This window comes from Nyctereutes procyonoides, unplaced genomic scaffold, assembly GCF_905146905.1.
Source record: "Nyctereutes procyonoides isolate TBG_1078 unplaced genomic scaffold, NYPRO_anot_genome, whole genome shotgun sequence".
Taxonomy (NCBI): domain Eukaryota; kingdom Metazoa; phylum Chordata; class Mammalia; order Carnivora; family Canidae; genus Nyctereutes; species Nyctereutes procyonoides.
Genome location: NW_026575025.1, coordinates 4,829,720 through 4,855,960, shown reverse-complemented (window position 1 = coordinate 4,855,960; position 26,241 = coordinate 4,829,720). Strand labels below are relative to the sequence as shown.

Sequence of the window (26,241 nt, the reverse complement as noted above, 5' to 3'; positions counted from 1 at the left end):
CCAAGGAGCTGCTGGTCTTGCAGAAATGGAAGGGTCAGTGGGGATGGAAGCACAGGGAGCCTTAGGCGGGAGTGGGGGTGAGGGGGTGGAGCTGGAGATGGGGAGGGAGCACTAGTGGGGTTCAGGCAGGGGCACCATCCTGGGGGTCCTGCCCTGCTCCTGAGCAGGAGGATCCAAGCACAGCACAGGCCACAGCCTGCCCTCGCTGGCAGAGGTCCCTGCAGGCTCCCTGGGCTGCCTTGGGGCTGAGTCCTGGGGAGCCCTGATCATCCTCGTGCTGGGCACGGTGTCCCTGTCATCGGGCCTTCACCTGGGCTGTGCCCCCCTGCCCCATCCTCCTGTCCCAGGTGCCCCCCCCTTGCTTCCTGACTCCCACTGAGGTGGCCTCCTTGGGGCCGAAGGCTCTGCCCATCGTCCCACCCCTGGGTCTGTCCTCCCCAGGATCTCAGCAAAAATGAGGCCTGATGGGTTTCCTGCTTGTTGTATGTGGAGGCAGCCAACACCTGCCCCAAGCTCACGGGACATTGCTGGACGCTGCAAGGAGGGCCCCCGTCAGGCTGATGGTGAGGGTCATGCAGGTGTGTGTCTCGGGGCAGAGGTCCTGCTCGCCATGGTCAGGGGCCCCAGGACTACGACCTGCCACCCAGCACCCCCACACCTGTACCGACCGGGCAGCTCCTGTCCCGACCCTCAAACACTTGGAGTTGGCCGCTCATGCCACTGGGCCTCTGGCTGACACACAGCGGGGACACCACAGCAATGAGGAACAGGCTCAAAGAGGGAGTAACTTGTGGGAGGGTCTGGGCTTTGGACTGGGGGCCCGTCCTCCATCTGTAGGCCCGAGCCTTCCTGCTCCCCCCGGGGCAGCCCCTGGCAGCCGGCTTTGTGCCCCAACCCCCGCTGCCCAGAAAACTGTGGGTGGGGTGGGGACAGCCACCTGGGGCCAGCTGGTCCCATCCATCAGACACCCTCTGGGGGCCCCTGGGCCAGCCCCCTGCTCACATTCCCTCAATCCCAATGTCCCCAAGGAAGTGCCACTGGAGCCCCTCCCTGAGGGCCCATGCATGCATCACAGGCCGAGGCCCTCCTGCAGTCACACAGGCAGCAGTGACACAGCTGGACGCCCCCTTGCCGTGACCCTGGGAGTGACCGCCACCCACACCCCAGGTGAGCTCATGGAGGCCACACAGCTGCTGATTTGGCTGGGGGGTGACGGGGCCCACTTTCCAACCCAGGGGTGCCCGAGATGTGGGATTCCCGGTGGCCTCGGAGGTCAGCCTCTCAGCACCATGGGAACCGGACATCCCAGGGAGGGTGGGACAGCAGACCGGCGAGGGGTGCCAACCGGCCCTGGGGTCCAGTCCCGTGAGAGAGCTGGTGGGGCTCAGTGGGAATACGGGGGGTCCCTGGGAGCCCTGGCAGTGGCAGGGCTGGGGGTGCTCACTGGGATCAAGGGCACCTGCTGCTTGACCCCGGCTGCCAGCCTGGCTCGCCCTTCAAAGCCCTCCTGCGAGCTCCGCTGCCGGGGCCCCCTGCCCAAGGGGCTGCCTGTGCCTTCCCCGAGGCCCGACGGCCTCACCTCTGCCCCCACCCCAGCTCTCCAGACCCGGCAATACCTACAAATATTTTTTGTTTTCATAAACATCGTGCAGCTTTAGAACGTGAGGGTGCTCGATGAGCTTCAGGATGGCGATCTCCCGCTCCACCTGCATGGCGGGGAGAGGTCCAGCTGGGGGCAGGCTCATTCCCCTGCCCCCTGCTTCCACCCACCCCGTCCCCTCCTACTGGCAGCCCCAGGCCAGGCCGTGCCTGCCTGCAGGGGTCCCTGGCTGGTGGGGATATGGGGGGATTGCGGGGCCCATGCCCCCTTGGACACCCTCGCTAGGTTCACGGGGGCAGGAGGCTTGGAGCAGGGCCAGCCTCACGATGGGGTCTGTACCCCTGTAAAGAAGGGGGCTGCCTCTGGCCCTTCCACCCTGGCCCTGCCGCTGAGCTCCTGTCTCTCTGCTCGCAGAGCTTATGGGCGTCTTGCACGTCTTGCACTCACTGCCCCCAAGTGAACACATGAGTCCCGGTGAGTCCAAGGCAAGGTCAGGGTCTGCCTGCCCCCCAGCAGCTCTCCCCTCACCCCTCCAAGCAAGCATCTCCTTAAAACTCCTCCAGCTTCGGTCCCTGGGGTCCCCCCACAAGCCTCCACCCCCAGGCAGCCTGTCACTGCCCTCCTGGTGTGCTGGCCCTTCATGCGCCCCTTGGGAGCCGTCTTGGGGAGCGAGGGAGGCGCCGTCCCTGGTTGGAGGGCAGCCATGCTGATAGGAACCCCAGCGTGCCCCCCCACCCCAAAGGTCTGAGCACTCTATACCCATGGCTAAGCAGGCAGATGGGGGACCGAGGCTGGAGCAACCCCTTCCGCCCAGCATCCTGTCCCAAAGGTGACAAGGGGCTCCCAGGACCGGGGAGGGAAGGGGCGGCAAGCAGGAGGGGCTGTGCGGTCCCCCAGGAACTGTCACTTCCTCTTTCCCTCCTCAGAGGCAGGGGCCTCCTCCCAAATCTGACTAGGGAAACTGAGGCCCAGTTGGCTATCTCAGCGGGTTGGTACAGCACCAGGACTGTGCCCAGGATGTGGCCTGTCCCTGTCCCTCCCAGGCCCCCGGCTGAGGCCAGGAGAGAGCAGGCAGGAATGGGGGACAGCCAGTCGCAGGGTGGCGGGCACGGGCAACAGACGGACGGAGCGAGTGGGACCGTCCTGCGGGCTCCTCACCACAGGGCCGCCCACCTGAGCTCACCTTCATCAGGACGGACTCGCTGAGCTTCTCCCGGTTGACAATTTTAATAGCCACCTTCTGGCACGTGACACAGTGAATCCCCAGCTTCACAAGGCCTGCGGGGTAGAGAAGCCCCCTCAGACCCAGGTCAGCAGGGTCCCACCTGCCCCCCGCACCCCTTAGGGCCCAGGCCCTGCCCCCACCCCGCCCTGCCCAGTGCACCCCAGCGGGACCCCCACAGCTGCCGTGGGCCTCTCACACTCCTCGGTCACTGCCCAGAACACACCACATCGCCTCCCATGGCACCAGCCCTCTGGCCTCCTGGAGCCCCTACCCCAGGCCTTCAGCACCGCCCATCTCCCCCAGCAGGGAAGCCAGGGTGCTCTCAGGTTCAGGGCCTCCCCCCGCCTGGTCCCTTAGGGTCCCCTCCTGCTGGATGCTTGGCCTCTGCCACCCTGCAGCCCAGACCTGTCAACCTCCCTTGGGCCCACAGACCTCCGGACAGAGGTGCCCAGACACTGGCATCCGGCTCACTGGTGTGCCCAGGACAGCAGGATGGGCCTAAGGCCACTCCCTGGATGGCACCACCTGGCCTGCCATGCCCTGTACCCCCACCCCTGGATCCCCTCACAGGGCAGAACTTGTTCTCATGCTCACACTTCAAGGACCTGAGTCCTGGTTGCCACCCCCTCATCCTGTGACCACAGCCAGGCACCCACATCCCTCTCTCCCTCCTTCCCACCTCCCCACGGCAGCCTGGCCCCCGCCAGCATCCTGAGAACCTCTGGCTGGACTGCACTGTGGCCTTGGGCCCAGGACACCCCCTCTGGTGCTGAGCCCGGGCCCCAACCCCAACATTCTCCAAGGTGACTCCCACTCCCAGGCAGGCATGTGAAGGCTATCACAATGGTCGGCCCCACCTCCAGCGTGTGGGGGCATGGGGGACAGGGGACCTGTGCACCTGGCATTGCAGCCTGGCTTGGGATGCCTTTTCTGTGAACACTGAGGGACGCCCACACAGCATTATCCAGACTTGACCAAAGCGGGGACTGACGGCACGCCACCCCGTGGTTCTGGGGTGACCTGCCCCCCCCCCAACGGCCCGTCCAGTTCTTGCTGCTTTAACCATGACCTTGAGCTCCCTGTCAGGCTCACTACCTCCCTGGGATCACTCTTTACCCACTTTTACGTGGGGCCAGGGGAGGGTTCTTACGAGTCTGCAAGAGCCCTTTGATGTTTATGGGAAATGAACCCCTTGTCATGTGTGTAGAAAACACGATCCCTTAACGGACCACACGTCCATAACTTTATGTGGCCTCTGCGTCCTTCCACGGAGCACGGTCACGGCCGTCCTTCCCAGCTCAGCTCAGGCCCTCCCCTGCTGTTGGGACGGACGGGCCTACATGCCAGCCTCTCCCTGTGTGTGTGAGCACGGCCCAGAGAGCGTGGGGCTGCCCAGAGCCCAGAGCAGTGGCAGGCAGGCGCAAGGAGCAGTGCCCATGGGCCGGAAGCTTATGAGCGTGCTCAGGGAAGGACAGATGGGCACCTGCACCCCGGCAAGGTGTGCCCGCTGAGCTCCCCACGCCGCCCCAGCTCCCACCCCAGGGAGGCCTGCAGACTCCTGGGCCTCTGGCGGCCGCCTTTGATCCGGCCCCGAGCCCTGTGATTCCCGGTCAGCAGGAAGAACAGAGGACAGAGCAGGAGGGGGGTGGGGGGTGCCAGCAGGTGTGCTGTTGGCCTCCGTCTGTGATTCAGGGTGGAGGCCCAGGGACTCACTGCCCACAGGCCGGCACCAGCCCTGCCTCCAGAGCCAGAGTCAGCAGCAGAACCTCTGCGTGGCCAGTCCCCAGAACAAGGCTGACAGGCCAGGAGGAGCCGGGGCAACAGGCAACAGAAGCTGCTATCCCAAGGGGGACAAGCTCGTCCAAGGCCCGAAGGCCCAGGACAGACGCCAGATGGGGTGGCCAGATACCTGGAAGGAGACAGCAACGGCCCAGAAACGCCTGGAGCATGAGCCCGAGAACCCTACAGGGCAGAGCGCCATCACTGGGCATGCCCGGAGACAGGTGGGCATGGCCTTGCGCCGGCTCTGCGGGCCAGCTCCTGAGGCGAAAATAGGTGGGGGGTCGTGATGTCCCCAGACAAGAAGGAGCTCCGTAATCAGGGTCCAGGCAGAGGGTATCACGCAGATGGGACAGTGCGCTCAGGCACACGGGCGGGCAGGGGCTCGCCAGGTGCAGGGGGCCGAGGACACACCTACACGCACACCTCACACGGCAGCGCACACTCGTCCTCACAAGGCAGGAATCCCAGACGTGTGGGGAGAAATGTCCTGCTTCCAGGAAAATAAATGGGTGTCAAAGGGACAGGGCGCTGACGCTGCGCCGGCCAGCTCTCTAGAAGCAGAGCTGTGCAGCTGGTACACGGCTGCCCAGAGGCCAGAGGCCAGAGGCCAAACGGCCCAGCAGATGAGTTGTGCCAAACAAGCCCCACCAGCCTGCCCCCCAGAGCCGCTCACGGGGCTGTCGGCCTGACCACCAGGAGCCATGGCCAGGTGCGGGGGGGGGCTGCCCTGGGCACGGTCCTGGAACTGGGGCAGCTCCTTCCCTGACTTCATCTTACTCTCCTTGCTGCCTCTGCCAAGAATGTCCCCACAGTCTCCTACATACCCCTCAAAACCCAGCATAGAGGTGCTCCTCCTTAGTGAGGTGTCCTGCCAGCCTGGGCAGTGACTCAGCCCCGGGGTCCTCTGGGGTGGGGTGTTTGGGTTCCTGGCAGTGCTGCCACTTCCCTGGAGGCAGGAAGTGACTGTGTGCCCTCAGGAGCCCCCCTACGCAGGCTCGAGATGGTGGGAGGACAGCTTCTGGGGGGAAGCCCACCATCACCCTCCGCCCCCTCCCGCCTCGGCTGAACCGTGTCTGGTCTACTGTGGGGGAAGCTGAAAGCAAGGTGACCACACAGCGGAGTGACCATGCACCTTCCCCACAGGGCCACTTTAGGTCATTACCCGCCCACACCATGAGCACGCATGTCCTGGCCACCTTCTCTGAGTGTCCACTATGTGCCCGGTGTTAGGGTCCTCCAGAGAGAGGAACCTGGGACCTGGAGGGATGAACGAACATATGCTGCACGTGGGCCCCGTGATGTGGTCAGCCACGCCTGTGCCCGCTGCCCTGCCAACTGCCACAGACCAGGGCACGTGAACCCCACAGCCTCTGTGGGGACTTGGGAACACCACCGGCCCTGCCTGCAGAGTCCCAGGAAACGATGCACACAGGGCTCCTGCACCGGGGGAGCGCAAGGGAGAAATGATGGCTCTTCTCAATCAAATCACCAAATATCTAGATCGATGGAGACCTGGGGAAGCCTCTCCCATTGCTGACTCAGGTACCCTCAAGACTCGCCTGGCCCTCGACCCCCCGTACCGTCTGCAGGGCTACCCTGCCCCCCACCCCTGCACTGTCCACAGGGGCTACCCCGCCCCCTCCCAATGTCCACAGGGGCCGCATCATCTGGCCTCAGGGGAGGAGTGTCTGCCAGAAGGTCCTCCCGTGGCTCCCCACCTGTGGCGGCTGGCGATCCCCCTGCCCCTCCAGAGGAGGCTGAGAGCAGTGGACATGGGACCCAGGGCAGGAGTGGGTTGTAGGCTCCCATGCAGCGAGCCGTCCAGACACAGGAGTTTCCAGGGAGGAGGGAGGCTCCCTGGAAACTGGAACCTGCCTGAGAACCGAGGCCACTGTCCGAGGTGCTGATGGAGCCCACAGCCCCAGAGCTCACACGGGGGACCACCCCCGTGGTGTCAGCTGGTCCTTGGGTGTGGGGGACAGGCGATACAGGCGACAGCAGCTCCCACTGTGGGTTCTGGGGAGGGAGATTCATGATGGGGGGACAAAGGAGCAGGGCAGCGCGGACCCAACCTCATGGGGCTCCGTCCATGAGTTGGGAGAAACCAGCATCCAGCCACCAGTGCTCACAGGGCCACTCCGAGGGTCACTACCACCTGGGACAGGAGGCCATCCCTCCTCCAGCACGAGCGGCCTCCGTCACCTATGGGAGCCTGCAGCTGGCTCCCAGGACCACAAGCACAGCTGAGAGTGACCCATTCTCTGCCCCACCGACACGCCGCACTGTGGGGCTCCCCTCATGGGCATGTGAGGGCACGGTCCCTGTGGGCCGCGCAGCACACATGCCTGTCTGGCTGGGGTGGACGGGCCCAGTGACCCCTCCTGCCTGGGCTCTCCACACCAGCTGTCGGAAAAATAAGTCAGCAGGGCTGGCGGCCCAGAGCCAGCCCCATGTCCCCCAGGCTGGGCTGCCCACAGCAGGCAGGGCAACGGGAGAAGCCGAGAGGGCGGGCAGGGGTAGGGTGGGACTGTGAGTAGGGGAGGGACTGAGCAATACTCCCCCCACCCAGCATGAGGGCACAGTATCCTCACGGGAGCAGCCTGGGGCCATGCTCAGAGCCCACAGGCTGCCCTTGACCATCATGGGACCTGAGCTGCCCAGGCTCTGCTCCCAGGTGCCAGTGGGCAGCCCCACAGGGGAAGCTCCAGACACAGCAGGTGGTCTCAGCTGGTCCTTAGCAACCTTGTGGTCCTGCCCTGGCCACTGTCCCCACATGCACAACTGCCCCATGCAAGGCCAGGATCCAAAAGCCGGGATCTGGACACAGAATCAAAAGGGGGGGGGACCAGGCATGGTGTTCCCCACGGGCCAAATGCCTCTGATGGGAAGTGGATGCCTGTGGGTGGGAGGGGGGCAGCCAGAGGCCGTGGGCCACAGAACCAGCTGGCCCAGGGGAGCTTCCCAGAGAAGCTGAGCATAGAGCTGAACCCGGAAGAAAGTGGATTTGGGGGGCTGCAGAGGCTCCACTCCCAACTCCCAGGAGCAGCTCATGGGCACAGGCCATGAGCACAGGCTGTGCACATAGGGGTGCGGATGTGTGCAATGCTCCCAGCCGCACCTGCCCTGCAACCTCTGGCCTGGTTGTGGCTCTTCCCGCCACCTTGTCACCCTGCCTCCCCAGACAGTGGCAGCAGCCTCCCAGAGGACCCCTAGGGACCCCACATCCTGGAAGCCCACCTCCTGGCCACATGGCCGCTCCTGCACTGCACCACCCTGGCCTGTGTGGCCAATGAGATGTGGCAGAAAGAAGCTGTCATCCTTCAGGGCAGGTGGCAACCTTTCGGGGAACCAGCTTCCTTTCAGGGTCCATTCCCTGGGATCCCTGCTCTGAGGAGCCCATGGCCTCATCCTGAGGCGACACCCTGTGGCCAAGAACAGAGGCTTCCAGCCAGTACAGCCTCAGCCCGGCTCAGCTATCCCTGGATTCCCCTGACCCTCAGGAACCATGAGACAAGGTTCACGTTCTGGGGGGACCTTGTTGGGTAATAGGTAGTGAAGATGCTCTGCCCTCCAAGCACCGGGCTCCAGCTGAATGCCCAGGCCAGCTGCACCGCCTGGCAGTGGATGGCCTGGTGGCCCAGGCAGGTGCCCCGCGACCAGTGCCCCAGCCTGAGTGTCCTCACCTCACCTGTGCAAGTAGGGAAAACAGCCCGCCCCACACAGGCCCTTGTGCACAGCACGGGCTCTGTTCCTGACACTCTGGGACCTCCTGTCCTCCACAGACAGCCCCAGGCACCCACCTGGCTGTGTCCCAGGGCGAGAGCCCCTCTGCCATCATGTCTCAACCCCCAGCTTGCTGGGCAGCCCTCCAGCCTGGGTCTGAGGACTAACGCCCCCCGGGCCAGGGCAGGGGTTGGTGTGTGGCTGGGAGGGGACAGTCAGTTGCATGGATGCTGGTGGTGCGGAGGAGCTGATGGTGCCGGCCATCTGGTTCCTGCTGGGGCACAGTGCAGCCCGGTCCCGGGGTGTCTGTATCCTTCTCCCTTCAACACCAGGGCAGTTCCTGCCACTGGGAGTCTGCTGAGAAAAGCGAACCTCACCCTGTCCCATTCCTTGCACCGACCCCACCCCTTCACCTGACACAGAGCCCCTTCCACTGTGGGGCTGGACTGGCGGCCACCCCGCCAGGGCAAGGTTAGGGTGTTCTTTGCGCCCTCCTGGCACTCCCCCACCCCTTCCTCACCCCCACACTCTGCCTCGTCTAGGGCTGGGGCACCCATGGAGGCTGCAGGAGGCCCTGGTGATGCCCACGCTCCAGGTGACCACCAAGGGCTCCTGGCAGCCAGCTGAGCCGCTCCTGAGCCCAGGGGCAGGAAGCTGTGGTACAGAACTGGGGACACCATGGGAACTGCCTGGGCCCCCAGACCACAAATGGATCAGGTAGGAGGTGGAGTGGATGGTGGCCTCAAGACGTCCTAATGCCTGGACCCCATGAATGTGATCTTATTAGGGGGGAAAAAAGACTTTGCAGAGGTAGATTTATAGATGTCAGTGTGAGTGTCTCAGCACTTAGGGTGGCCCTAAACTCAGGACAGGGCTTCTATGAGAGGCACAGAGAGCGCGCCACACACACACATGAAGGCAAACGCGGGACATGGCTGTACGGGCCAGATGAACAACCCCCCCACCCCGGGCGTGGGGGGCGGGGAGGGGAGGCCTGGACCGGTCCCTACAGGTGAGTAAATGAGACACTCGTGTTCTGGCAGCCGGGGCTGCGGCAGTTTGTCACATGGGCAGTTCCACGCCTGTGATATTTATCTTGAGTTTTCTTTTGTCTGGAACCTGATGCATCTAAGGGTCTCTGTTTCTCCTTCGACAACCCCAGCTAAGCACACGTCTCCAGACCCCTCTCCATAGCAGGACCTTCTCTCCCCCCGACACACACTTGGCAAACTGCTATGCCCAGCCACAGTGGGCAGCTCCCAACAGCATTCAAGCACACGCATACACACACACACACACACACACACACACACACACACACACGCACGGGCTGTTGACCCAGCAGGAGTCTGGGGACTTTGAGGACAGGGTTTGCAGGAGCTTCGGGTTCTGCTTCATTGGTAAGAGGCTCTCACTACTGCCCTGCCTGCACCAGGCACAATCCTGGAGGGGGGCACCCCCTCCAGGGGGGTGAGCTGCACTCAGTCATCTGGGGCCACTCTAAGGCCCTGGGGCAGGGTGGGCTCTGGGAGGGGGGTTGTGGTCAGGCCTGGATGTGGCCGCCTGTTCCATCCATGCCACTGGCCTAAAAGGACGTTCCTCCGGATCTTCCACTTGAACCTTGATCCTTACAACCACCCACTTCCTTTCTCAGAAGAGGAAACTGAGGCTGGGCCTGCCTGATCCTAGGGCCCATTCTTCTACCACTGCCCAAGGCATTAGGATAAACCTGCCCATGCCTGGGCCTGGGGGCAGCGCTTCCCCTGCTGGTGCAGGCACAAGTCCCCCCCCACCGCCCCAGCACCCCCAGCACAGGTTTAGGGTGTCAGCAGGGTGCTGAGCAAAGATTTCAGGGGTGGGGGTGGGGTGGGGTGGGGCAGGAAGCCTAAAGGTACAGAAGGGAATGAATTCAGGTCCCCAGTCCCTGCTCCTGACCTGGTGGGGGGTCGGGGGAAAGGTGTCCTTTCAGCACCACGGACAGAGACTGGTGTAGCCCCTGCCTTGGGGGTCTCGGGACGGCAGGCGACCTGCTAGGGGCTACGTGGCACCCTGGGAAGCATCTGTCAGTGTGCCCAGGGCACCTCCTGGAGCCATACCCCTGCTCTTTCCTGAGCCTGGCACCAAGGCCTGCCGGCACCACATTCTGGGGGGCGTGGCATGCTGGCAACCAGTAAACCCAGGGTATCAGTGGAGCGCACACCTCCCTGACGGTCCTTCTGGCCCCAGAGCTCTGGCACCCGGGCACTGGGTGCAGGTAAGGCCAAGGGACCAGCCCTGGGAGGCTGGAACACCTCCCTCTGGGTGGGGGAAGGTGCTGCAGGAGCCTCCATTCCTCCTGGAAGGGCATCCTACTTGTGGCAGCCTGTAGTGGGGAGTGTCCAGGAGGCCAGGACCTGCGGGGGAGGGGGGGCTCACTGCACTCACAGGGCTAAACGCCCCCGGGGTGAGGTATGACAGGGGTGGAGCCTGGCAGCAGGACGGCTGCCTGCTCTGGTCTCCAGAGGGTCTGAGACCCCGGGTCGGGGAGACTACAAGGTCCTCCAGACCTTGGACCAAGGTCCACTCAGACCTCCAGTGGAATGACATCACTGCCCAGGTCCCCCTGGGGGTCCCTGGGCAGGAAGCACCCCCATCCCAGTCCTGGGTGGTCCGAGGCAGCACCTCTTAACAGCAGAAGGCTGTGCTGGGAGCCAGTCCTGGTTATTCCACTGCAGGCATGTGTGAAAGATGGGGGTGTGGGCCGTGCTGAGGCCTTGCCCCCCCACCCCGGCTGCTTCCCATGACCAGACAGTAGACCAGGCACCCCGCTGTCTGTGCCCTCTCCAGGTGCTTGACTCCCACCCCCACCAGCCTTACCCTCCTGGTAGTGGGCGGGCTGGGGACATTCGGGAATGGAGGCGCAGCTGTAGGCTATACGCGGGGTGTCAGCTCCACTGAATAAATGGCTACAGGCCCCAGTGTCCTCCCAGCAGTTCCCCCGCACCCTGAGAGGGCACCCAAGACCTGTGCCCAGGAAGAGGGTTTGGGGGCTCCTCACCCCCCATATACCCACAGGGCCCGCCATCGCTCTCTCTTCTCTCCCAGGCCCTGGTGCAGAGCCCCCTGAGCTCCGTCTGGCTTCCAAGGCCGCTCCTCTGAAGGCAGAGGGCAGCTCCTGTGACTGCGGGAGTGGGAGCACCTATGTGGGTGGCGGGGGCGCCTACAGGGTGCGGGGTGGGGGTGCTCCAGCCCCCGGTTTCATTCCCAGGTTCCAGGAGCACCCCTGCCCTGCTGCCCCGGATGCCCCAGGTCCCAGCCCAGGGGTGCGGGGACCCAGCGGACTGGCTTCAAATGCACCTCGGCAGCCACTGGCTGCGTCCCCGCCCCCCCCCCCCGCCCCTTTGAAGTTGCCCAGACATCAAAGCGCCCCTGTTCCCACAGCACAGTGTGGGCCTGCCTTCTCCCCATCCTCCCCCTTCTTCCTGCCCCCACCGATCTCCTCCGGTGGTGCCCCTGGGCCCCCTGCCCCAGCTCTAGGGAGTGGGCAGTGTTGGGCTTCAGCCCTGCTTCTTCCCCCAAACCCTTCCTCCTCCTCCTCTATTTGGGAGGGAGGGGGGCGCCCGGATTCCGTGCCCCACCCCCAACCTGCAGGGGCCCTATCCATCGCCATGAGGCCCACGTTTCCAGGCTCCGTGGAAGCCTCACCGGCTGGGTCCACCAACACCCCCACACCCCACCATCACGCGGCCGGCTCCAGGTTCGCGCCCACACACGCTCCTCTTGGGCTGGGAAGGAGGCCCTGACCGGGTGGGGGGGGTACCCGGGAAGGGGACAAGGAGGGATGGAACACTGGCCCCCAGCAGCTCAATCTCAATATAGATGCCGCTGTTTCCTTCGCCCACCAGGCGCCAGGGGGGAGGCGGTGGCGCGCGTCTCTTGGGAGACAACTGTTCACGCTCTGAAAAGGAACCTCTCAAATTAAATTAATTAAGGCCTGAAATATTTCACACCCGCTGCAGCCGCTGGGCTGCCTCTGCCAAGCTCCCCGCCCTCCCCACCCACAGCACCCAAACACCACGTGGGGGCTTGCCCCCCCCTGCAGGATGGGCTGGAGCCCCTCCTCCTGCTGCCCTCGACCCATGGGAAGAGAGGTGGGGGGGGGCGGTAGGCGGAGAGGCCAGCTCCCTACCCACCCCCATCTGTGGCTTCCCGCCTCCCTGGCTATTCCAGAGCTCCTTGCGTAACAGTGCGGCTCTTCTGGTGCCCAAAAGCCCTTCCCAGGGGGAGCTGGCCACCTCTGTAGCCCTGCAGTAGGCAAGGAGGGCTGCAGTCATCAAAGCCTAGTCCCCTCCCAGGGTGGGGGCTTCAGTGGCTCCTTCAGCCTTGGGGAGTATCCAAAACCCTCTCCTGCCTATGGTAAAGATGGCATGAGGACCCCCACACCCAGTGCAGTCCTAAGCATCCTATACTTGATCCCTCCCCCTCCCAGAGGCAGTCTGGAATTGCACTCATCAAGAGGCCCAGCTGTGTAGCCAGGGGTTCAAGCAGAGCCACAGGGTCTCCACCGTGGGGCCGGTCCAGTCCACCCTCTTTCCACAGCCCAGAGTCAGCCTTCAGAGTCTTGGCATGGTTTCAGACCCAGAGCCAGCTGAAAATGAGAAGACAGTCGCACATGCCCCCTCCTCCAAAAAAGCTCCATCTTGGTTCTGCACCCAACTGGAAGATGCTGGTAAGAACCGCCCACCGGAGCCCCAGGGCTAAGAACTTTCTTGCCGGGAGCCAGGTAGAGGGTTGAGGGGTCATGGCCCTCCTGGGGATCCAGACCCTCCTTCCCCGTGAGACACTCAGAACAGCCTCTAGAAGTCAAAGCTGAGAAAGGTGGAGATGCTGGGTGCCTGCTGGCCCCCAAGGGGGTGTTGAGCACCGAGGTCTCCAGGCTCAGTGACGAGGCAGTTTCTACCCTCACCAGAGGCTGGCATATTCAGGAAGTACCAGAGGCGTCTCCTAAGTAGGCTACAAGGTATCCTTCAGAAGGTGTCTCCACTGTGGACATATGACAAATCCAAGAAGGAAGCTGGGAGGAGGAAGATGGGCCCCAAGGGGACTTTGCTGGCCAGGTGCTGGAAGAGGAGGCATAGTTGGGTGGAGTTCGGGGAGAAAAAGGGAGGGCAGGGACAGATGCTTGGGGTGGGGGGACTTTGGGAAGAGATCCAGGCTGTGGGCAGGTGCCCTTGTGTTTGTCTCCTGTCAATGCCACCCTCTGTATTAAAATATGAAGGAGCCTAATGGTGGAGAGGAGATCTCAAAACATTCTGGAAACAGAAAGCAGGGGGCAGGTGATGAGGGACAGGACAAGGACTGGGCACACCAGTCTCTGGGGGACCCAAGAGAAGCTCCAGATGCCAATGTCAGCAGGGAGTACAGGGCAGGCCAGAGAGTAGGGCTGCAAGACAGATGTGACACTTACAAGGATGTTGACCTGAGGACAACACAGGTTGATATCCCCCTGTCCATGCCAAGAATGGGACAAAACCTGAGACAAAATGCAGTATTTTAGAGCCCAGGAGGCTGCCCTAAGCAAGTCTTCCTTGTTCTGACAGGTCTAATGCCCAGTCCCTGCCCGTGAACACACCCCCACCAGACCTACCATGCTCTGAGCTATGAGCAGGAGTCCCTTTCCAGAGAAACCCAGGCAAGAAAACATTCCTACTTCTCACACAGAAGGAGCCACGCCACCCACCTAGGTCCCCTCATGTAGGTCAACAGCCAACTACATGCTACCAGAGGGAATCCAGGACAGAGAATCAGAACTAACCTGGTAGAAACATCTAGAAAGATCTGATTATTGCATTGACTCACTCAGATTTAATAAGTTGCTACATCTATAAAACAAGAAATCTATAAAAAGGATGAGAAAACAAAAAAGAGCTCTAGGAAAGTAAAGACTAACTGCTAGAAAAAGCAGCAGCTGAAAGGACAAAAACACAGAGAAATGCCCATGAGGCTGAGCACAGAGATGAAGAGAAAAGGGGAACCAAGAAGCAACAACAACCCAGGAAGCTGGTATCTCATGAGAGGAAGGAGCTGGGAGTGTACAGAAGATGTTCCTGAGACCCAAGGCCCAGTGGGCATGGACATGTCACAGTAAAAGTCCCCATAGCCTGCCCGGCCATGGAATGCATGCAGACCTACATCCAGGCACAGCTTCTGGACACTGAGATCCCGGGAGCTTGGGGTCTCCTTCACTTAGGATTTATGGGGCTTCTCCTAGTGATAGGCATTCAAAACAAGGGGGGGATAAAGGAAGAAATGTCCACATTGTGGGTCTCACACTTTTGCTATACTTAGTTAGACCTAAACAAAAACTCACTGAAGTGGCTACTCAGTCCTGATCCAGCTAAAGTCCTGCACAGATCAAACTGACCAGACCCACCCTAAATGCCTGAGATGGAAGGGTAAGCCCATTCTGGAAAAGCCAAAAACTTTCCCTACTGCAGCTGAACTATCTTCCTAAATAAACAATGTCCAGCATACAATAAAAATGATGCCATATACAAAGAAGCAGAGAAATGTGACTTATACTCAAGAGAAAAAATCACCAATAGAAGCAGGCCAGAGCTAACACAAATATTTATTAGAATTTTCAGAAAAGGACTTTGAGATAATATTATAAAAATACATTCATATATATTTTTTATCTTTTCTCTCCCTCTTCTTTCCTCATAAATATATTTTTTAATTACAATAAAGGACCAAAAGAATTAATTGGATGGGCTTAACAGCAGACTGGACACAAAAGAAAGGATTAGTGAACTCTAAGACAAGTCAATAGAAATTGTCCAAACTGAAATACAGAAAGCAAAAGAATGAAAAAACAAACAGCACATCAGAGACCTGTAGAACAACTCCAGAAAGTCTGACATAATTATAATAGGAGTCTCTTTCTAGAGAAAGAGAGAACAGAGCATAAGATATATTTTAAGAGATAACAGCCATGATTTTCCCCGAAAGGTATTACACACATCAGCCCACAAATCTATGAAGCTCACAGAGGCAAAACCAGGAGAGAACATGAATACCCACACCAAGGCATATCACTGCTAACCCAACAGAACTGGAAGAAAAAGAGAAAATCTTAAAACTAGCCAGAGAAAAGGATGCTTATCACATCAGAGGGAGTGTCAGAAGTGCGTGACTTCTCACCACAAAGAGTATGGCCAGGAGGCAGTGGCTTAACACCTCCCCAGTGCTAAAAGAAAACCCGGAATTCTATATCCAGCAAAAATAGCCGTCAAAAATAAGGCGACATAAAAAACCTTTGTAAGGATCTCCCCAAGAGGTCCCTGGCCTGAGACTCTGAGGACAACTGCTCTAGAGTAACCCCTAATGAGAAACTAAGGGGAAAGAGGTATAGGAAAAATATTAATGAGAATGGAAAGCAAAATAACTTAAAAAAAGACACCTGGCTGACATAAAATAAGACATAAAAAGAGGGACAAGTGTACAAAGAACAGATGGGACAAGTAAACACTCCAACAAAGAAAGACTGTTGTGGGGGGGAGCCCAAGACCCTACTGTATGCTGTTTACAAGAGACACACTTTAAATCCAAGGATGTACATAGGTTGTAAGTAAAAGGATCATAAAGACAGGCCATGCAAACCCTCTGCACATGGGAATGGATGGGATCACCCAGGCTGACTATAAACAGACAACACCCATGCTGACTTTGGGGTGCTCCCAGGTAAAGAGGAGGCAGCGAAGCGAACTGGGAGAAAATGGGTAGTAGAATCAGAAGGGAAAAAAAAGGACAAACATGGAATTTCCTAAGCTAAGTGAAGAGAGGAATAGAGGAGAATGTTCAACTGTATCAAATGCTCATTGAGTGAGGACTGAGAAGGGACCATGGGTTTGGCACCATGTAGGTCACTTTGTTAGGGTGGCAGGGTCAAGAGATAAAGAGAAAAGATGTGGGTTCAACAAGAATAACACTTTTCAGGAGATTTAATGTAAATGGAGGCAAGGAAAAGGAAGGTAAATCAGACTGGCATTTTCCCTCCATCTGCCTGAGGTCAGGAGCTAATGGAGCAAAAGTCCCTCGAAGTGCTGAGGACAAAGGACTCCCCACGGGGGCTGAGTGCACAGAGGAGGGAACTTCAGTTCTGAGATTCCATGTAACTGTTCCTAGACGTCACCTGACAAAATGAAGTGGTAGACCAGAAGGAAACAATGGATCCCATCCAGAAGGGGGTCCTGGGAAACCCCCTGAAGGTGACCTTTTATTTCTTTGAGAGAGAAGGAGAGAGAGGAGAGAGAAGGGAGAGAGAGAGAGAAGGGGGAGAAGGACAAAGGGACAGAGGGAGAGAGAGGATCTTAAGCAGACTCCACGCCCAGCGCTGAGCCTGACACAGGGCCCAATCTCACAACCCTGAGATCACGACCTGAGCTGAAATCCAAGTCTTGGAGGCTTAACTGACTGAGCCACCCAGGCACCCCTGAAGGTAGCTTTTTTTTTTATTTTTTTTAAATTTTCATTTATTTATGATAGTCACAGTCACACAGAGAGAGAGAGAGAGAGGCAGAGACACAGGCAGAGGGAGAAGCAGGCTCCATGCACCAGGAGCCCGAAGTGGGATTCGATCCCGGGTCTCCAGGATCGCGCCCCGGGCCAAAGGCAGGCGCTAAACCGCCGCGCCACCCAGGGATCCCTGAAGGTAGCTTTTTTAGAGAAACACAGCAGTTTGATAAGGACAAAGGGCTCTCAGAAGCAGGCTACCATGAACAAATGAGAACTGGATAAAACAGATGTTCTCTCTCTCTCTCCTTCCCAACCCCCGTCCCCCCTCTTCTACTTCCCCCATTTCTCTTTCTCTCTCCCTGTATACAAATACATACACACACATTTGAATGAGCTTATGACAAATAGTGCAATGGGGGAAAAAAAGGCAACTGGGAACTCCAGAAAAATCAAAGGACTCCAACAAAGTCATGTAATGCAAAAGGAATGTGTCACAAATGTAAACATCCATGGGATGTTAGAAAAGAGAATCCACTCAATGGACTTTGAAATCTCTGATTTTCCCAAATCCATAACAACCAGGTCTCAGAGCAAAACCACCAAGCAGGCACACAGACACATCTTCCTTCTAGTGGGTCACATCACTCCAGCCTCATGGACAAGGGCAGGTCATCCTGGTACACGCGATCTAGCCCAGCACTGAATGACATTTCCACGTTGACAATTACGCAAACCCTCTCTGTGACTTCACTTTTGAGAGTCAACCAACAGTCCCCAGAAGGCATGGTGTGGCTAAAGCACAGACACAAGTTATTTTGGTTGGGGGGAGAGTAGAAGTAGCTTTTAGGAGGATGGGAGGGAGGAGAGGAGACGCTGCCACAAGTCAACGGAGCCAGATTAATGTGTTACAAATCGAATATAGGAGGGTAGCCCCGGTGACCCAGCAGTTTAGCGCCGCCTTCAGCCCAGGGCGTGATCCTGGAGACCCGGGATGGAGTCCCATGTCAGACTCCCTGCATGGAGCCTGCTTCTCCCTCTGCCTGTGTCTCTGTCTCTCTCTTTCTGTGTCTCTCATGAATAAATAAATAAAATTGTTTTAAAAAAAAATCGAACACAGGAGCGCTAGGAAGAGCTGCACTGTCTGGCACTGGGGAGAGGGAGGTGCAGGGGCCACTAGGCTCCACCTGGAGTGCCACTCCAGACTCAGGGGGGGCTCCCCACCAGGAGCACTAGAACTGAGAAGGGTTCAAAGAAGTGGCCTTGGGGGCTGCTCTCAGGGAACCTCCCACACCCAGACTGCTCAGAGCACAGCCTGCAGCCCAGGACTTGCCCCGGTGAGCGCTCGTGGCCACACGGCTGCAGCAGGAGAGAAGCAGGTAAGACACGCGGCTTGTATGCACAGACTCTGGGCATCTTTCCTGCCACTTCACTCTGTCGCGTCACGCTAATGTACTGGGCTGAGAATTACACCAAGTCGGCCCCCCGGGGGGCCCGCGGAGCCCCGTTTGGGACCACATGTGATTTGCTACACATGCACCACCTCGATTCAACATAAAGACAACCCGACAGGCAGGGCCTACACTGCTGCAGGGACCAGCGGGCAACCCCTCGGGGCAGCTGGCCGGCCTTCTGGACCTTGCAGAAAGCCTGGCCAGCACCTCCGCACAGGTGGCTGCCCCAGACACGCCGAGTTGACACAACTCGGGGCCACCCTGGCCTCCAACGGGGGTACGGCCACTCCCCCACCTGCAGCCTAGCCTCCCAGCTGCTCCCTCGCCCCAGGCCGCCCCCCTCCCCCAGCCCACACTGCCCTGGGCAGGGGGAGGGAGCCCGTGTGCCAGACGAGGCCTGGGGTTGCCACAGGAGCCAGTAATGAACTCCGTCCATCCTGCTCTGGGTGCCAGCTGGCCGTGGACTTGGAAACTCTTGAGCTGCACAAATCTGTAAGATCTAAGTACTGAGCACAGGTGGCTCCAAGCCAGGTGTTCTGGGGCTTCCCACAGCTGCCCTCCCAGGGCAGTGGCCTCAGGCCAACAGGGAAGGGGGCCCACAGAGCCCCAATGGGAGTACCTGCGAGCCACCCATGGAAGCCAACGAGTCCCCCTTTCCTCAGAGCAGGCCAACTGCAGGGTACAAGATGCCCTCTGAGCGGCTGTAGGAGGGGCGGGCGCATGGCAGGATGGGGGGGGCGGCCACACCCCTGCCCCCAGTAGCCCTGTTCCCATTTGAAGCCTAAAACACTGACTAACCCAGGGGGAGCTTCAGGTGTGACTTTTTGGGTAAGTGCCAATCTTAGTTCCTATGTGAAATATTTCACTTTGAAAATGAACGTAAACTCTTCTTTTGAAATTAATTGATGATAATTAATTGTTTTCGAGCTAAAACACAGATCAAGAGAAAGCAGTTATTGCTGATTAGCACATGACAAATACCAAACAATTTGTCATAGAAAGAAGGACCGCTCTGGGCACCAGGGTGTGACACAGGTACCAGTCCGGGGGGAGTGGGGCTTCTCAGAGGGGTGCAGCGGGGTGGAGGCAGAGTCACCATGTGTCCCCACAGGCATCGAGGCACACGATCGCGGGCAGCCCCGCTCCCATGCCAGGCTTTATGGATGAGCCTTGACTCCGGGGGTGGCCCCAGTCCCATGCCTGGCTGCTGGCTCCCTGGCTGGGGCTCCCTGGCTAAGCCCGCCCCTGGGGCCACGTCCTTCTCTGCACACAGCCGAGGCCCAGGAATCAGCACATGGGGCAGAGCATCCCTGCACTTTCCCAGGAGGGTCACAGCTGCTGCCAAGCTCACCTGCCCCTCTGCCTCCAGGGGCGCTAAAGACAGCATGAGGAGCTGGTGCAGTGAGGGTGGGTAGTAGGTGCTGCCACCTGCGGGGCTGAGGTCAGGACCCCTCCTCTTGACCCCATCAGATCTTGGATTTGTGGGGTCAGGGGACAGCAGTGATGGGACAGTGTGGGAAGTCCCCCAGACAGGGCTCAGCCCCCACTCCACAGGCCATGCTCCATGACCACGCCCCTCCTGACCTGCCCCTCCCCTACACTGGGTAGGGGGGCTCCTGGAGAGCTGGGGCCCCGGGATGCCTGGAGGGCAGGGTTGGCTGGTGGGAGGAGCACAGCCTCAGCATCCTGTGGTCCCAGGCACCTGCCGGGCCCCAGCCCAGCCTGGCTGCCCACCAGGTTGCCTGGCTCAGTGGCTGCACCCCGCAGTCCTGCTGGCTCTGGCTGCCCCTCCCCCGCCCTCTAGGAATACGTTTCTTAGCCTGAAAACAGTCAAATTAAGTCCAAGCAAAAAAAAAAAAAAAAAAAAGAGCATTTTACCAGCTATGAAATCTGTTGGCTCCTCCATCACCAGGAACAGCAGCTACCCCTTTGCCGCTAATTACCATCTCCAAGGGAGCACGGCAGGTGCACCCCGAACTCCCGAAATGACTCCTCAGGAAAGGGACAGGAAGCTGCTCCCTGGGCTGATCCCAGGTCTTTCCTGGGCCCTGCCAGGGGCTGCCGGGGAGGTAGAAGGTGGGCTGAGGAGCACCCCACCCCCCAGGCTGCTGACAGAGGGTGGTGGGGCTGAGGCATAGGCCCAGATGAATGGGTCAGCTCTCAGGGGTCCCAAGGAAGCCCCTGGGAGGTGTTAGGCTGTGGGCTGCCGGGAGAGGCACTGCCAGGGCCCCGGTGACGGGTCAGGTGCCCCCGAGGGTGCTCACAGGGCACTGGGGCCAGCAGCACAGCAACTCCAGGACAGGCCCTGGGAGGTCGGCCTGCTCCATCTGACCCTGGCTCATGCCCCAGCCCTGAGAACTGTGAGATGCCAGAGAAGCCGGCCCCAAGCCCCTGGTCCTTCTCAACAAGGCCAGCTGAACAGACAGCACATGGGCTCCTACCACCAGCTCGAGAGTGGTGGGGGCCTCTGGGTGAGGCAGGAGGGCTGGAGGAGCTGGGGCTGTCCCTCGGCCCTCCTCCTGCCCAGGCCCTACCCACATCCCTGCCCTATGAGTATTGTTTGTTTGGGGGAGTAGCACACGGTGGCGATGACAGGGCCTCACTGGGTTGGAGAGCCTGCCCCTGAAGTGACCTGGCTGAGGGTCTCCAAGCCTCCCCAGCCACAGGGTGGGTGGTGGCAGGCCCAAGGACTCAGCTCAGGTGCGTGTGTTCCCACCTGGGAACCTGGCAGCTGGGCCTCACCTGGTGCTGGTAGAAGTGCACAGAGTCCTTCCCAGGGGAGGCTCTCTCCTGCACTCTTGTGTGCACACAGACTCATACTCATGCCGGGAAATAACCAGGTGGTCTGGGCTGAACCCACCGGGCAGGAAGTTGCCTCTACAGTAGGAGCTGGCCTGGCTCCATGGGCCCAGGTGACCACCCCAGAGGGCTTCCCCGCCGACCCCCCAGCGGCAGAGGAGCACCGGCGGGGAAAGGGTGTGTCCCCCGGGCTGGCTGGGACTCAGCCATCCTGGGGTGGCAGGTGCCCCGGTGGTCAGAAGCCAGCCCAGGGCGGCTGAGCCATGCCCACTGCTCAGCTGCAGCACTCCCTTCCACTGACCCAGGCTCTCAGGTGTCCAGGCGGAGGCTGTGGCCCAGGAGCAAGGAGGAAAGAGGGAGAGGTGGGGGAGAGAGGGCCTGCTGGGAGCAGGGGTGAGGCCGGAGCTCCAGTGAAAGGAAGCCTCCAGTGGGTTTGCCCTATGCCCTGGGTGCAGCTGGGCACCCAGGGGGCCAGGGTGGAGGAGGCTGCTCAGCCAGGGGGCCAGAGCTCCTACCCCACCCCAAAGGACCCCTAGCTGGTCTACAAACTACGTGCAGCTTCAGCCTCATACAAAGCCCTCCCCCTCCTCTCTCCTGCCAAACCGCCATCTGTTGCCATGGCAACGAGAGCAGAAAAGACAGGCGGGACTAAGCGCTCTCCCCCCACCCCTGCTTCCTGGCTCAGTCTGCTGGGCAGGCTCCTGGGGTTGCGGCCCCCCACTGGTCTCTGGGCCTCCCTGCCCCCAGCGGGCGGACCTGGCCTCAGCCTGCTAACACCTGCCTCCTCCTGCACAAAAGGCCAGGTGAAGGCCCCCAACCACTCCAGCCCCCACCCCACAACCCCCACCACAGAGCCAGCCGGCTCAGGGCAGGACCTGTCCCGCACCAGGGAATGGCTGGTGGCCTGTCTGGTCCCTGAACCACCTGCCCCACAGGGCCCCTACCTAGGAAAGCCCAACCCCAGGAGCATCCACAGGAGGCCAGCCACCCACCCAGGCCCAGCCTGAGGCGCAATGTAGGCTTGGTGGAGAGGGTCAGGGCAGTCCTGGTGGCTGCATGGGGGTTCCCCGCAGGCGACCAAGCCACAGAGACACGGCCCAGCTCCGCCTCCACATGCTGCCTCAAATATACTCCAGATGGCCAAGGAGACCACCCAGAATAACATAAGCATTATGCTCTACTGTCTGGGGCTGCATATGGGCACCCAGAGGTCACGGGGCGGGTACAGTGACAAAAAGGTACAAAGCAGCAGCAGGCTACCCGGTGGGTCCAAGCACAGTGCCGCGACCACGGTGAGTTCCTAAGCCTCTGGGAGGCAGACACCATGAGGGCCTCTTTCTCAACGAGGCCCAGGCTCAGACAGGTTAGGTGACTTGCCTGGAGGCGCCCAGCAGGCGAGCAGCAGACTCAGTGACCACGCACAGCCTGGGACAGAGACTAAGCCCACACTTTTCCTTTTTTGAACCTTGGTTTACATCTTAAAATCTGCTTCTCCGGCCGTGTGCCCTTGGCAGCGGCTCTCGAGGCATCGTGAAAGTGTATCCAACACAGACTCAAAAATGTTATAGTTCGTTTCTAGCAGGTGCACACCTGAGAGCCGCCGACGCCAACAGACAGCCGGGACGCCTCCCCTAATGGTCCTCACGTGCCTGCGTGCTCCGCCTCTGCAGCAGCCAGGGGCCTACCCCGCCTGCCTTGTTGGGCCTCCGCGTCTGCGGGATCAGCAGGTGTGCAGGAGAGCACCACGCGGAAAACCATGGGTCGGCCCCCCGAGTGACTCAGAGTGCGCAGGCTCCCCAGACCCCAAGGAAAGGCCAGGCGAGCTGGGGGGAGTCGGAGTCGGTCCTCTGACTGGCTCCTTGAGAAACACACCTATGCCACATTGTTCAAAAGACCCAGAAGTGAGATGAGTGATCTCCACATGACACCCCCACGTGGGGGCTGCCGGCTGGCCTGAGCAGGAGGACCTGAGGACCCTCCTGAGAGCGCCAGAGGACCTCCTGGAGGACCATCCCCAGCCTGGCTGGGGCACAGGGCCTGGGAGTGGGGGAGCCCGCCAGGCTCAAGGCAGAGTCACAGGGCCAGAGGAGCAAGATGCCAGCACCCCCAGCTCTGTCCTGCCCCTTCTGCCCAGGGCCCCCCACAATTTGCCAGCCACCTCCTAGATGGGGGCAGGCTCTAGAGCCCCTCTGGCCCAGGGCTGTGGGGTGTGGCCCCCATGATACCACATCCACCCTCCAAGGGCTGCTGGCCTCGGACCAGTCCACCAGGATGTGTCCGGGACACTTGACTCCAACCCACACAAGCAGGGACCTGTGTGGGGCCACAGAAGGAGCTGGGTCATAGTGGACCAGGGGACCCACCCCCGCCCGGGCCACGGGGGAAACCGAGGGATGCCTGGGCAGGGCACTGTGAGCTCCCCGGAGCGTAAGGCCAGAGGGGGCTCGGGGTTGCCCCAGATGCCCAGGGTGCTGGGAAGGGGAGGGAGCCTGCAGCCTCCCCCCTGAGCTGAAGGACCCAGGCACATGGCTGGTGGGAAGAGAGTGGGGATCCCCTTTTCAGAGTCACTGGCTTGGTGCTGGGCGGTTGCCACGGCGACCACAGAGGCAGCTAGATTAACAGGGTATGTGATGCGATGAGACACCCCTGCTTCCCCATGCCCCCACCAAGATAACCCCCCCATGACGAGCCACCCCCAGATGGCCACTCACCCGGGGGCCTCTCCTTCCTTAGCCGCATGGCATGCCCCAGGCTGACATCTGGAGTGGAGCATCCACTGTCCCTACCTCCGGGCCAGGGCTCCCCCAGAGGGCCCACCCGCCACCAGCATCCCCAAAGGGTGTCCACCTACTATGCACTCAGCTCTGGATCCTAGGCGCTCAGAGACCTGAAGACCCAACTAAGAACCACGGGGCCCCTCTGCCTGGTGGGAAGTCCGGGGGAAGTGAGGGGGTGCCCACCACCTGCGACCCAGCTGGGCCCTGATGGCCCTCTGCCCACAGCCCTGTGGACAGGCGGGGGCAGGATGCCCCAGGGGACCCCCAGCCTTATCTGGGGGGGCAGAAGGCTGTGAAACCATCAGTCCCGGGGCTACACTGGGTGAAGCGAGAGCAGATAGCTGGCCCCGCCCCTGCTGCCCCCCCTTCGCCCCCCTGCCCAGAACCTGCGCCCTCTCCATCCTGGGAAATCCGGGCGGAACAAGCCTTCGAAGGGGCGGGCGAGCAGGATCTATGTCTCCCGTTCCAACGGTGGCAGACGACCGACCACAGGAGATTTTTACTAACTGGTTTTTCAACTCAATACTGTAAAATTAGCCCAGTGAAATATTTTGATTAAGCCCAGTAACTATTCAGAAATTCAATCTGGCAAATCATGTTTTTTTTTTAAGCTACTGTCCTAGTTTTGGAAGTCTCAGGACTAGGGACTAATGATGGGGGTCACCTGCCAGTGCCTCAGGCTAGAGGCAGGTGGGGTGCGGAGGGCCTCGGGAAGAGGGTAGGCTGGCAGGGACCAGGCGGCAGAGGGCAAGGGCTGGGGCCTGGGGCTGGCACACAAGGGACCCTGCGTGCCAGGGTCACACCCGCCATGTGGACGCCACGGCATGGCAGGAGGAAGCCCTGTTGGCAGCCAGCAGCACCTAGTCCACTCCAGGAACTGAGGAAGTGGGGTGGGGCAGGCAGCAGAGGGACAGGGGTGCGGTGGGCAGAGCACCTGAGTCAGTCCCTGAGTGCCAGGCAGGGGAGGAGGAGGGGGCGCCAGGAGAGGCAGGCAGCCGGCAGCCCAGGCTCTGGGGAGGGGGCCCAGCAGCACGCACAGACCTCAGCCAACCCGCCACTGAGGCTCAGAGGCCCTCCCTCCGTGCCTTCCCCACATGGGCCAGCCCCGCTCCCGCCAGGCCCAGGGGCCCGCCCACCCTGGGGAGCCCAAGGCAGCCACCACCTGTCACTGTGCACACACCCCCACTGCCTCTGGTGGCCAGCCACAGCTTCGTCCAGCTCCACACACACCTGCTAGGGCTGGGGGACCCTTGGGCACAGGGCCAGGCCCAGGGGCGCCCACAGGCTGCGCCGGGGCTGCAAATACTTCCTAGAAGCCACAGAACCTCCCCGATAAAGCAGGAGCTGCGGGGGAGCCGGCACCAGAGGCTGGGCACCCTCCATCTGCCTGTGTCCCGGCTCCCACGAGCACCGTGGCTGCGTCCCCAGCCCCCATGACACAGAACACAGAGAAGCTGCATGCCTGTGGTCAGGCAGGTGAAGGCACGGCCCACCCGCCTGGCCCAGGAGGGCTGCCCAGCATGGCCTTGGAGACACAGGGGTCCCGCAGCCCAGCAGGCTGGAGCAGAAGGAACGGGAGGGCAGATGGACCTCCAAGGGGCAGTGGGGCCTCCTGTCCCCCAAGTGGGACCAGTCTGTGAGGACGTCACAAGAAACTGAGTCAGTATGTGCAAGGGAGCAGAGTCCACAGAGCCATTCTGCACGTGGTCAATTTGGGGTTTAGCATTAAAAAGAAAAAAAAAACCTGATCTGCACTTTAAAAGGTACCTGACATGGTTTCCCCAAACTAGGACGGTGTCGTGTCCCACTCTCCAGGGCCAACAAGCTTGTGCCCCCTCCCTGCTCATGGGGTGGGTCACGTCCTCTTCCAGACTCTCCCTGGGAGACCAGTCCTGGCTCAGGGGTCCTGGGATGGACCCGGCAGCTCTACCTAGAAAAGGAGGCCAGGACGGAAGCCTACCACCCAGAACCCACTGGGTGCTGGCCTCACTCCACTGGACCAAGGCACAGATACCCCAGAGGAGCTAGGGGCGGATGCAGGTGCTGGTGGCCCGTGCCCCCACGTGACACAGATGCCAGGGCACTAGGGCCGGGACAGGGACAAACGGGCCACCCCCACGTGGCCAAGGCTGGCCAGGGAACCTGGGGCTGGGCTTGGGCGAGCACAGAGGACCGGGATTCCCCCCAGGCCCCTCCGCCAGGAGGCGACCTCCATGGGGGCAAACCCAGATGTGCTCGGGTGCCCCGGGGGATGTGCTCCCCAGACAGACGGACAGCCAGCCACGCACCCTGCCTTCAGTTCCTGCAGAGGTCGGGGAGCAGACCCGCAGCCCTCTGCCCTGCCCCCCGGCCAGCCGGGGTAGGGAACCCGGAGAGCCTGCCCATCCC

At 60.7% G+C, this 26,241-nt stretch overlaps 1 protein-coding gene across 15 annotated transcripts in view; it reads right to left on the bottom strand.

Moving 5' to 3' along the window:
* The window catches only part of BRSK2 (BR serine/threonine kinase 2), a 60,463-nt gene that overhangs the window by 21,285 nt on the left and 12,937 nt on the right, over window positions 1-26,241 (bottom strand). For 14 of the 15 annotated variants that reach the window (XR_008662379.1, XR_008662378.1, XR_008662380.1 and 11 more), the window contains exons 2-3: window positions 2,784-2,878; window positions 1,621-1,706 (exon numbers count right to left, since the gene is read on the bottom strand). Coding sequence is in view for 12 of the 15 variants with exons in the window: in XM_055309045.1 (XP_055165020.1) it covers window positions 1,621-1,706; window positions 2,784-2,878 (181 nt within the window). In the remaining 3 variants the exon portion in view is untranslated. Of the gene's footprint in view, window positions 1-1,616; window positions 1,707-2,783; window positions 2,879-26,241 lie in introns of those variants that run through there. The other variant, XM_055309052.1, reaches the window with a different exon arrangement.